This window comes from Frankliniella occidentalis, unplaced genomic scaffold (assembly GCF_000697945.3).
Source record: "Frankliniella occidentalis isolate FOCC.00 unplaced genomic scaffold, Focc_3.1 Scaffold4201, whole genome shotgun sequence".
NCBI lineage: Eukaryota > Metazoa > Arthropoda > Insecta > Thysanoptera > Thripidae > Frankliniella > Frankliniella occidentalis.
In genome coordinates this window covers 2,248-14,007 of record NW_026271249.1, presented here as the reverse complement: position 1 = coordinate 14,007, position 11,760 = coordinate 2,248, and the positions used below count along the sequence as shown (strand labels likewise).

General features: G+C 54.8%; 3 protein-coding genes across 3 annotated transcripts in view; 2 read left to right on the top strand and 1 right to left on the bottom strand.

The window, feature by feature from the left end:
* The first annotated feature begins 139 nt into the window (after positions 1-139).
* Positions 140-9,353, top strand: LOC113217854 (phospholipid-transporting ATPase ABCA1-like). Its single transcript, XM_052276738.1, has 26 exons — positions 140-307; positions 433-532; positions 618-894; positions 975-1,089; positions 1,163-1,228; positions 1,320-1,592; positions 1,672-1,778; positions 1,861-2,305; positions 2,379-2,694; positions 2,839-3,013; positions 3,091-3,222; positions 3,301-3,578; positions 3,796-3,978; positions 4,994-5,412; positions 5,492-5,626; positions 5,709-5,849; positions 6,002-6,199; positions 6,287-6,465; positions 6,556-6,730; positions 7,047-7,162; positions 7,244-7,388; positions 7,475-7,589; positions 7,694-7,953; positions 8,090-8,401; positions 8,485-9,051; positions 9,128-9,353. The coding sequence occupies exons 1-26, from the start codon at positions 242-244 to the stop codon at positions 9,170-9,172; spliced, it is 5,340 nt and encodes a 1,779-aa protein (XP_052132698.1). The 5' UTR covers positions 140-241; the 3' UTR covers positions 9,173-9,353.
* On the bottom strand, positions 9,343-10,310 carry LOC113217855 (NPC intracellular cholesterol transporter 2-like). Its single transcript, XM_026437925.2, has 3 exons — positions 10,137-10,310; positions 9,753-10,039; positions 9,343-9,668 (listed from the first exon to the last, which is right to left on the bottom strand). Exons 1-3 carry the CDS (start codon positions 10,243-10,245, stop codon positions 9,579-9,581), a joined length of 486 nt encoding a protein of 161 aa, XP_026293710.1. The 5' UTR covers positions 10,246-10,310; the 3' UTR covers positions 9,343-9,578.
* Positions 10,311-10,987: 677 nt separating this feature from the next.
* Positions 10,988-11,760, top strand: part of LOC127752121 (phospholipid-transporting ATPase ABCA1-like) — a gene marked incomplete at its 3' end in the record, with an annotated part of 2,794 nt that continues 2,021 nt past the window's right edge. The window contains exon 1 of the mRNA XM_052276739.1: positions 10,988-11,049. Coding sequence (XP_052132699.1) covers positions 10,988-11,049 — 62 coding nt within the window. The remainder of the gene's footprint in view (positions 11,050-11,760) is intronic.

Genomic DNA, 11,760 nt, shown 5'->3' with positions numbered 1-11,760 from the left:
CCCCCCACCCTCCACCTCCTTTTCTTTTGCTCTTTCCGGCGGCCCCCACTAGTTTGGATCGCCATGCGTTTGTTTCGTGGGAGGGGCGTCAATCCCGCTCGAGATATGCGAGAGATAGCGTACATCATGCGTCACATGGAGTGCACCGCGTCACCGAACTACGGGCCCTAACGTCGCATTTATTGGGTATCATTGCAGGTAGAAACAGCAGCAGCCCAGCTACACCAACGAAACGCACATCATGGGGTACCTGCATAAATTGAGACTGCTACTGTGGAAAAACTTCCTCATCAGGAGGAGGAACAAGGTAAACATGTGAAACGTGTGTGTGTACAAGAAGGCATTACAACTGCACTAATATCAGTTTCTGATTTCAAAACGGTGCAAAGGGTAGTACGACTGCGGTGTTTATGAATATCCTTATTTTTGCAGACACGCCTCGTCATCGAACTTGTCTACCCGCTTCTGTTATTTGTCATTATTGTCGCACTAAAACCATCTAGTAGCGGAACCACCTCAAGGGCTAATGAATGTAAGTTGTGCTCCTAAAGCTGATATGATTTGCGTAAACTCTCTCTTTCAACCTCACTACTCCTGTCTTACTTCCACTGCTGCAGGCCACTACAAAGAGAAGGCCATGCCTTCTGCCGGCCAGCTCCCGTTCCTCCACTCTTTCATCTTCAACGCGCCCAACTTGTGTTCCGGCGACGGAAGTGACCCATTCCTCCGAAGTCCGCGGAGTGTGGGTGGTAGCCACATGCATCGTACAAGAGCTGGAACGTCGTCGGGCAACGGCACGGTTCCAGACGAATCGGAAGAATGCAAGACGGTTGGAGAGGTGATCAGGGAACTGACCGTCTTCCTGGACTGGGATGTGATGAAGCCCTTTATCACGTAAGTAGAACAGGAAAATCTTTAAGGAAGGGGTCGGTAAGTCGAGTGCTCGACTAGTAATATCTGATGGACTTGATAAGGGGGAAGATTCTGTACTACCCGGATACGAAAGCGACCAGAGCCATCATGAAGGAGGTCAATAACACGTTCAACGAGCTGACCGACTTTTCTACTCTGCCACCAGAACTTTTGGAGGTATGGGCCCAAAAAGTGCGCAACCAATATTGACTGTCTGGCCACATGTAAAAGCAACCTGATTCTCTTACAGGTTCTTTTGAAGATGCGACCTTACTTGAGACCAGTCTTCAAGACCTTCGGTGAGCTTTTCGAAAAGGTTCGTTCCGGTCCGCAATGCGCCTACTTGATGACTCATTACCTATCCCAGTCCTTGGGTGAGCATCACTCGGTACGTCTGTTGTTTGCAGTGCGTGAACCGGGAAAAGGTCCAGGCGGTGACGTCGGAGAACGCTCTCAAGGAGGCTTTCCAGCTGCAGCGTGCCAACAACCTGTGGGCACTGGTTTATTTCGATGAAGCCGGCAACGACGACCTGGCGCCCTTCGTCAAGTATTCGATTCGCATGGACCAGACCAGGATAGGTTCCGTCAAAACGTCGTCGTCGTTCGGTAGCGGGGCAAAGCATTTAGACTACCCCCTGACGGACCTAAAGTCCATCACGTACGGCTTCGCATACCTGCAGGTAGCACAGCGGTGGGAGCGGGCTTCTAAATACGCGGTTGTTTGTGACAGAGGTCCCTCACTATGTGATCCTGTTCCAGGATATGATCGATAGCGCTGTGATTGGGCTGCACACCGGGCGTACGGCGAAGATGCGACCCGGCCGCCTGTTAAAGCAGTTTCCCACTCCAGCTATCGAGGTGGACACGTAAGTTGTGTGTGTAGCAAGTTGTGTGTTAATATGTCAATGCGAGTTTCCTTCGTAACGAACGCTTTTCTGCGACGATCAGGTTGGCCTCTATGCTGACGCAACTCATGCCACTCATGATGGTGTTGGCCTGGGTGTACACCTTCTCCCAGACGGTGAAGAGCGTCGTGCTGGAGAAGCAGGAGCGCGTCAAGGAAGTGCTGGCGGTGATGGGCATGAGCCGAGGCGTGCAGTGGTCAGGCTGGGTGGTCGAGGGCCTACGCAGCTCCATCATCACCTGCATCATTCTCAGCGTCCTCATAAAGTACGGTGGGCTGGCCGAGCGGTCAGACGTGACCATAATCCTACTGCTCCTCGTGTCGTTCGTCGTCGCCATGCTGTCCTTCGCCATGCTGGTGTCCACCTTCTTCTCGAGAGCGACCCTGGCTGGCCCGTCCGCCGGTGTCATCTACTTCCTCACTTTCCTAGCCTATCAGCTGGTGGAGAACTCGCCAACAGAACCGTCCTATTCAGCCGTCCTGGCCTCGGTGAGCCCTCTTTCAAGTAGGTTACTCCGGCCCTATCCCGCCCTGTGGGCTATTTTGACCCTTCTACTTGCAGAGCCTGTTCAGTAACGTGGCCCTGGCTGAGGGCTCCCTCGTGCTGGCCAAGATGGAGGAGAGCATGGTGGGCGTGCAGTGGTCCACCATCAACGACCCCGCCGGCCCGGGCAAGCCCGCTACCATGGCGGGCGCCATCGGCATGCTCTGGTTAGACGCGGTGCTGTACGCAGTGCTAGCGTGGTACATCGAGAACGTGTTCCCCGGGGAGTACGGGGTGCCCAAGCCTTTCTACTTCTTCCTCCAAAAGTCCTACTGGCTAGGCACGCCATCTTCGCAGGACGCTATTACACTGAGTGCCGAACACGTCGACCCAGGTACGAACCAATGATGACGAGGGAGGAGAGCTACAAACAGTATGCTGTGGTCAAAATTTAATGTTTTCCGTTCTTTATTTTATGGACTAATCTTACTCTAACTTCTATAATTGTTTATTTTATTTTGTAACTTTGCCTTCTCAGCTAACGCCGACTTCCTGGAGCCAGAGCCTGAGAACGGCGTCGTTGGCGTGTCTATCGACAAGTTGGGCAAAGTCTTTGGGAAGAAGGCCGCAGTCAACGGTCTCAGCCTAAACTTTTTTGAGAACCAGATCAACTGCTTCCTAGGACACAACGGAGCGGGCAAGACCACAACCATGTAAGTAAGGGCGGTGTGGCCCTTCACTGTGTGGGTCCAACAGCCCGCCAGCCTGAAGACCCGGACTGTTTTTGCAGCTCCATGTTGACGGGGATGTACCCGCCAACCTCCGGCACGGCCAGGCTTTACGGGCTGGACATCCGCAAGGACATGGACGCCATTCGCGCCAACATGGGCGTATGCCCGCAGCACAACGTGCTCTTTAACAGGTGAGTAATCTTAGCAGATGACGCCCGAATATGTCCGTGTTGGACACCCTGACCCCTAACTGTGCGTGTCCTCCGCAGCCTGACGGTGGAGGAGCACCTGCTCTTCTTCGGCCGCATCAAGGGGATGTCGGAGAAGGAGCTCAAGGGCGATATCGACATGATGCTGAGCGAGATGGACCTGGAGAAGAAGAGGAAGGCCTTCGCCAACACGCTCTCTGGGGGTATGAAGCGCAAGCTGTCCGTGGGCATGGCCTTCGTGGGCGGCTCCAAGGTCGTCTTCCTGGATGAGCCGACGGCCGGCGTCGACCCCTTTTCACGTCGAGGCATTTGGGAGCTGCTTGTCAAGTTCCGCAAAGGTAACAGTCTACGGTCGATGGAGTGCGTCATGGGAGGGTTGTGTGGGAGGGGTGTACACAATCAGCTGAGTGGAACGCGCCGTATCGTTAATGGCGCGTTGTGTGTTCACTCAGCGAGACTAGGAAATGAAATTATCTAGCACGGGCGTACTAGCCTTTTGGCCAGATTACGCAGTTACTAAAAGGTGTTAATTTACGGTATTTTCATGCTCCACAGGACGCACCATCATCCTGACGACGCACTTCATGGATGAGGCGGACCTACTCGGTGACCGGATCGCCATCATGAGCGAGGGCCAACTGCAGTGCTGCGGCTCCAGCGTGTTCCTCAAGGAGCGCCTGGGGAGCGGCTACCACCTGACCATCGAGCTGGAGGAGGCCAAGCCTTACGACCTAGAGCGTGAGTTGCAGAATCTGCCCTATCTTCATTCAGCCTCTCTCGCCGCCCATACCGGGGTGTCCTGGAGAAAACGATGGATTGCCTACGCACTGGCGTGAAGGCGCGGAGGACGAAGGGGGAGCGAAAGAGGTGTCGGGAGTCAACCGGAAATGACGGTTTTGAAGTCCATTTGATATTTGGTGGCCTGAGTAAAATTTCAGATCGACGGAGATTCGAACCGCCGATCTTCCTCGCTCAGGGGCGGGCGCGCTACCGTCTGAGCCATAGAGGCGAGGTACGGGCTGAAGCTCCAGGGGATGATCCATTCTAAGTGTGAAGAGATATTTCTTCCCCACAACATATACTAATTTATGCGTTTTGAAGTGGCTGGAACAATATATCAAAACATTTCGATAACTTTTCGGGGTTTCCTTTAGTGAGAGGTCAGACCTTGACCTTGGTCGCTGAGAGAGCGACACTTTGGGCCACCCATCTCGACTCACCTTTCACTGAAGGAACTCCCCGTATCATGTGAGGCTGTCTAAAATATCTTACAGTCATAGATGGATTATAAATAGAATACTATCACACAGTTCCTACGCTATCCCTCCCGACTCATATCCGCTCTGACGAGGCACAACAAGCCACTGGCAGCGCACCATACGACTGCAAAAAAAAATCCCGATACTTAATTAATCAATCGTCGTTGTAATTAAAATCACCAGTTTAAAACTGTTATTTTGAATCGCTCTCTTCAGGCCAGAATAAAAACCTATCAGTTTTAAACTGCGAGTTTAAGTAACGGTGTCACACTGTTCTTGAATTGTAGACTACTTTTACAGTGCATGAGAAGGAGTGAGAAACAGGAAAATTTCGGATTATCGTCTTTTCCCCCACAGGCCGGTTCCTTACTTCTCGGGGGTGGTACTCGTTAAACCATTGGGCTTGGAGTATTATTTTTCTCACGGATCCTGCTTTCCTCGTTACGTCGACCTACCCCGAGTCCACGAGAGCTAATCGGCCCACTGTCCCACAGGCAAGGAGCGTCTGCTGCGCGAGGTGCAGTCCGTGATGCCGACCGCGAGGCCCCAGGACCGTGACGACGTGGAGGAGGCCGAGGTGGTGTACACGCTGCCGGACCGCCACGACGTGGCCGCCATCACCGCCCTCTTCGAACGGCTGGACGAGCGGCGCGAACAACTGGGCATCGCGTCGTACGCCATCTCGGACACCTCGCTCGAAGAGATCTTCCTGCGGGTGGCGGAGCGCAAGGCGGAGGCAGACGCGGCCGGCAGCATCAGCGACGTGGTCAACGTGGGCGATGACGACGGCTCCTCCAGCGAGCTGCTGGTGGACTCGCTGTCCGGTGTCAGCCTCCTATGGCACCAATACGTCGCTCTCACGCGCAAGCGCTTCAACTACGTCCGTCGCGACCCGAAAGGCCTCTTCACGCAGGTATGGCCCCACATGGACCAGAAATAGAAAACCGCATACGCCTTGCTTGTTATATCTCATGTCTTTGCTCTCCTCGCAGCTTGTTCTGCCGGCCATCTTCGTGATGCTCGCTCTCGCCTTGTCCTCCAGTACCGGCAGCGGAACCCCTCCCGCGATACAAATGCAACCCTCTCTGCTCAGTTGGCCCGCGGTGTCGTTCTTTGAACAAACACAGGTAACGTCACCGACTCGCACATAGACTCTGCATAAGTGAGGACTACCGTTCTCTAGCATCGCGTTTCTGTCGAACGTTACAGGGCGACGACTGGGGAGACAAGTACGCCAAGTCCTTGAAGAGCGACGGCCTCGGACCGAGCCTTGTGGCTGGCGGCACCGTCGACAAGGACATGGACCTGACTCGCAGGACGCCGGACTACCACTGCACCAACTCGCCGCCGGTGGGTCTATTTCACCCAAAGTAGGGTGAAAGTGTAGAGCAATGATGTTAAGGCGACTTTTTGTCTATGCCAGTGACCTGACCACCCTTGCCCAGGCTTCCAGGGATCCTACACTTGATCTAACGACCCATGTTTGGCCTCTCACTTTGTAGGATCCTCAGAAAGCAGAATGGTCCGTGGTCCTCCCTAGCAAGGAGCTGGTCTACGACCTGACTGGAAGTGACACCGAGACCTGGCTTATGAATACCAACACGGCGTGCCAGCGGAATAGGTTCGGCGGCGTCACGTTCGGCGCCCAGTACAACGGGACGACTGAGTATGGGCAGTTTGGACAAGCTGACAATGCAAGGGTATGGGAAGGAACCTCCATGTTTTGAGAGCAATCGTCCCGAATTGCCACGTAATCCTTCCCGCTCCCTCTACTCTTGTGCTCCCAGATCTGGTTCTCGACAAAGGGCTACGCTTCCGTGCCTGCGTACCAGAACGCCATCAACAACGTGATCCTGAGGGCCTCTCTACCAGCCGGCAAGACGCCGAGGGACTACGGCATCCTGACGAATAGCTGGGCCTTACCCGCCGACCCGGACGCGGACGACGACAACAAGATCGACCCTGTGTACGACCTCGCTTCAGTGCGACTATTATTGAACTGGCTGTTGTGGCATGGTCGTCTTTCTTAAACTCTAGCCGTGGTCTTGGCTTGCAGTGAGGTCAGCGTCGTCCTTTCGTCTGCCATCACGGTCATCTTCGCCATGAGCTTCGTGCCCGCGTCCTTCGTCATGTACCTTGTGGAGGAGCGCGTGGAGCAGTCCAAGCACCTGCAGCTCGTATCCGGTCTGCGGCCCTACATCTACTGGCTGCAGAACTACACGTGGGATTTGGTGAGTGTCGGGCGGGGGGTTAGGGAAGCTAGCCGGGCCGGGCGCCTGACGGTCGCAGCGTAGGCCACACCGGGGCGGGAGCGCACGGCTGTGAAGCGGGACGGCCTACCCCACAGGCGTTCTCAGACCACAGCGCAGAACCGCAATCTTTGTCTCTTCCCTTATTTCTCAACTACGGGACCTCGCACAGGACCAACTTTTTTGCCGTTTTTAAGGTTGCGAGCGTAAATCTTCATGGGTGAGGTGACGGGTCTGATTAGAGAACCGCCAGTCAACTGGTCACCTTTTCATGATTTCTCTATCTTTGCAAAACTAGGTAAACTTCACGGCCGCCGAAATTTTTGTCATCTTGATTTTCGTCGCATTCCAAACCCCAATGTATGTGTCAGGAAAAAATCTTACGGCGCTTATATTCCTTATTTTCCTGTATGGGTGAGTAACTATCGCGTCAAACTTTTCGTCTATTTCTCTAGAGCTGTTCGACTTTATTACCACTAAGATTGCCTTGTGCAGGATGTCTTGCACCCCGCTGCTCTACCTGTTCCACTGGTTCTTCCGCATCCCCAGCATGGCCTTCTTGGTGCTGTCCACGGGCAACCTTTTCATCGGCTTGGTCGGCACAGTCACAATGATGGTCATGACCGTCACTAGCACTGCAGTAAGTTCTTCTTCCTTGGACATCAGTCATATCGACGTTCGCCTATTCCAAAATGCTTATTAACACTCAACATTTGTGGTCTCTAGGCTACAAGGCAGGTCGTAGAGACGCTGTTCCTGATGCTGCCCCAGTACTGCCTGGGACAGGGTCTCATGAACATGGCGATGAACCATTTCCAATCGCTCATTCTGGAGATGCAAGGTAATTGCCGAATTCTTAAACCCAGCATGACTTATGCTCGTTAAAGGCCTCATAGGTCTTATAAGAGCTAGTGTTCAAACTGTCGCTCTTTCATGGATGCTCAGGGCAGCCCGGCATTTCACCACTCGACTGGGAAGTCACGGGCAAGCACATGGTGGCCATGGCCAGCATGTCGGCGGTGCTGGCGGTCGCCGTGTTCTTGGCGGAGCAGAGCACGCACTGGTGGCACGGCTGGGCGCAGGGCAGCAGAAACGAAGTCGCCGAGGCGGACGCCAACAAAGAGGACGACGTGCTACGCGAGGAGCAGCGCGTCGCGGAAGGCCGCGCCGACCAGGGCATGCTCGTGCTCAAGAAAATCACCAAGGTACGGCCTCACTCTGCCCATGCTTTGCCACTTACTTACAAATATAAGTCTTGATTCGACATGAAATTTTCGTTTGTAACATAACCTAGCCTAGCACACTAAGAAAAACATTTCCTTACCTCCGATCTTTCCGCAGCGCTACAACCGTAAGGCGCCCCCCGCGGTGGCGGGCGTGTCGCTCGGAGTGGAGCGCGGCCAGTGCTTCGGCCTGCTCGGCCTCAACGGCGCCGGCAAGACCACCATCTTCAAGATGCTGACGGGCGACACGCTCATCTCCGGCGGGGACGCGCTCGTGTCCGGGCGGTCCGTGCGCGCCGACATGGACTCGGTGCGCCGCATGACGGGCTACTGCCCGCAGTTCGACGCGCTCGTGCCGCTGCTCACGGTCCGCGAGCACCTCGACCTGTACAGCAGCCTGCGGGGGACGCCGGACAGGCATCGGCCCCTGGTGCGTATCTCATGAGGCACCCTGTGCCGTGCACACGGACACCGGCGGACGCTAATGCACTGCGCCCTTCTCGTGTCCCGCAGGCCGTGCGCCGCGCCATCCAGCTGTTCGACCTGGGCGCGCACAAGGACAAGAACGCCAAGGACCTCTCGGGCGGAAACAAGCGCAAGCTGTCGGCCGCCATCGCGCTGGTCGGCGAGCCGTCGCTGCTGTACATGGACGAGCCCACCACGAGCATGGACCCGGTGGCGAGGCGCTTCGTGTGGCAGCGCGTGCGGCGAGTCGTGGCATCGGGCCGCTCCGTGCTGCTCACCTCGCACAGCATGGAGGAGTGCGAGGCCCTGTGCGCGCGCCTCACCATCATGGTCAACGGCAAGCTCACCTGCATCGGCAGCCCGCACCACCTCAAGCACAAGTACGGCTCGGGCTACCTGGCCGTGGTGCGGTGCAGCCTGCCGCGGGTGCACGAGGCCACCGAGCTGCTGCTGCAGCGGCTGCAGGGCGCCTCGGTGGTCGAGAGCCACCTGCACCAGATCAAGCTGCAACTGCCACCCCATCTGTCGCTCATAGCCATCTTCACCGCCCTGGACGAGGCACGGCGCGGGGGCAGCGTCGAGGACTACTCCGTCACGCAGACCACCCTCGAGGACGTAAGTGTCGGTCTGTCCTTATGCGTATTGCTGTTGAAGATGCGGGTGTTGTAATTTCTTATTCTGCGTGTTCTAGGTGTTCATGCGGTTTGCGCGGGCGCAGAGGGCGGAGCACCCTTAGGGGAGAAAGAGAGAAGAGACATGGTAGGATAAACAGACAGGTGTTGGTGTACTTACAACTACACTTCGATAAACCTGTGTTTCAAATTGCTCTTGTTAACCTGTGTTACCGTTGTCATGTGGAGGGACCAATTTTGTAAATTATTGACGAATAAATGTGTACATTGTGCGTTTTGTTACAATCGTCCAATTTTATTCTTTGAACTCCATAAAAACATCTAGCTTTTATATCGAACCTGTTCAAGGTCGTTAAGGGGCAGGGCTTGGGCGTCGCATTACAAACCGCGCCCCAACCACTTGTTGCGATGAAAAACTTTCGCATCAACACACGAATAAGCAACTTTACTTAATTTCCCTAACAGGTGTTTTTGATTCACAAAAACGACAGTTTTATTGACGTATGAAGTTTACGCTGGATCCACGACTTGTAAGTTTGCTCGGAAGCACATCATAGTCTTACCCTTATCTTGGAGAGCGACTTCCGCTGCAAGTGAAATCTGCAAGAAACATTTCAATCATTTCATTTTTCATTTTATTCGCCAAGGCTCCGCCTAGTGACACCCTTATTAGGCTTTACTCACGCTGGGGTACTTGGAATCTATATCTAACTGCAGCCGGTAGGTTATCTCTTCGTACTGGTCGAGGGGACACTCGGCGTTTGTCAACGACATGCACGCGTTCTTCTGCTTGAGGGGGAAGTTGATGACGGTGCCTAGCGCGTAGGCCGTCACCACCACGTCGAGCTGCGTCACGTCCCAGCCGACTTCAAAGTCCACCTCCATGACGGCGACCGACCCCTTCTCGACCTGGCACGGCTGCTTAGTGCAGCCCTTGATGCGCAGCGCGATCGGGTCGTGGGCCTTCGTGCCTTGAACATTACAACCATGCCGACGCCGGCCTTCTCGTTGAACACCGCCCTTTGTGAGGTGCAGGACGCAGGGCCGCACAGCCACTCTTCTACTTACAGGACAAGAAGGGCGTGCTTAACGTAGCGTTCAGCGCACCGCTCGCCGTGCCGGCTGCAAGCAGCAGGGCCGCGAGGGGCAGCATCGGGGAGGCGACGTGGGCCTTCATGACGACGAGGAGCAGCACTCCTTGCGACCTGCGCGGCGTACCTGCTGTCACTGGGGGTTATCTGGCGACGGCACCTGCGTGTCCGACACCTGCAGATAATGCTGAGAGTGCTATGGGCAGTTCGTCCCGATTAGTCGCACGCCTCCCGACGCAAATCATACTCGATCACTGCTAAACCTTGACAGCCACGCGGAAAACACACGAAATCGTAAACTGTGTGGGGATTCATGAAACATGAGACGCATGCACACGATGCAGTGGCTATTTCAAGCACAGCGCGATCTTATTTCCGCCCGACGCCACACGAAAATACACCAGTGTGGCGTGTCCGGGGCGCGGCGACAGTCGCGGGCGCGTCGATAGCGCGCCCACGCGACGCGACGAGGGCCCCGCCGCGCCGGGCGCTTAGGCAGCCCATCCAGCGCCGGTGCCGGACCGGCGCGCGCAATCGCACCGGACAGGCGTCTGCCGCGTCGCAGCCGAGGGGGCCACCACTTTGATTTAGAATGTACTCAGGATTACGTGATTACAGGGATTACACGTGAATTTTCAGGGATTACACTTGAGTTTTCTTGAATTTCTCGCTCTACAACCGTGAAATTTCGACAATAAGGCGAAATTAAGCGATAATGTTTTAAAATTTGGTCAAGAATTACTCGGAATACATAAGGATTGAACAGGGATTACACCCTCATTTGTAAACAGGATTACGCGAGTGGTGGGCCCCCTCGGTCGCAGTGCCATGCCATGTCATGAAAGACATAATCAACTACCCCCTGAGGGCGTTGGCAAGCGCTCGTCTAGGCGAGCGAGTTTGACGCGATGTCAGACCGCGGCCGGTTGCTATCGACCCGCAGCCCTCCGCCCGCTGCTCCCTCTCGGCCGTGCGAACTACATTCTGTCAATCACGCTCGCCCTGCCGGCCGGCTGCCGGGCACCCAAGTTTACAATGGTCCCGTAACGAACGCGTCTGCCGACAGTGGGGCGCGCGTCGTCGTCGCGTTTGCTCGCATTCGAGAGTCACGGGACCCACACTTGTTATACAGTTGTTGGGTTGTCAGACTAACGACTGAATGTCGCACTGGCAGTATTTTTGCATCACTGTGGAATAGAGCAGCTCTGGCCAGATGCGATGGGTTTCCTGCTGCAACTAAGAATTCTCCTGTGGAAGAACTTCCTCATCAGGAAAAGAAACAGGGTAACGAACGGCGTTCTATTAACTACAAGCTTTTTCAACAAACAACTAAAAGGCATTATGAGGAAGTTGCCCGATATGAGGAACAAAAAGAAGGTAGCGCTGAGGAGGTGGCGTGGCGTAGCGCCGTCCCTAGACAAAGGAGAACGCGGGCGACCATACTGTGTTTTGTCGCAAGTGGATGCATCCACATGTGTGATCATAAATCAAGTTTTGTTGAATTTCTAAAGAAAAATTGGGTCCATACTAGACCGGCGTAACAATCTTGTGTCAAAAAGTGCTTCTGTAAAGTTTGGCTTCGGAAAAGTAAGTTTATACAA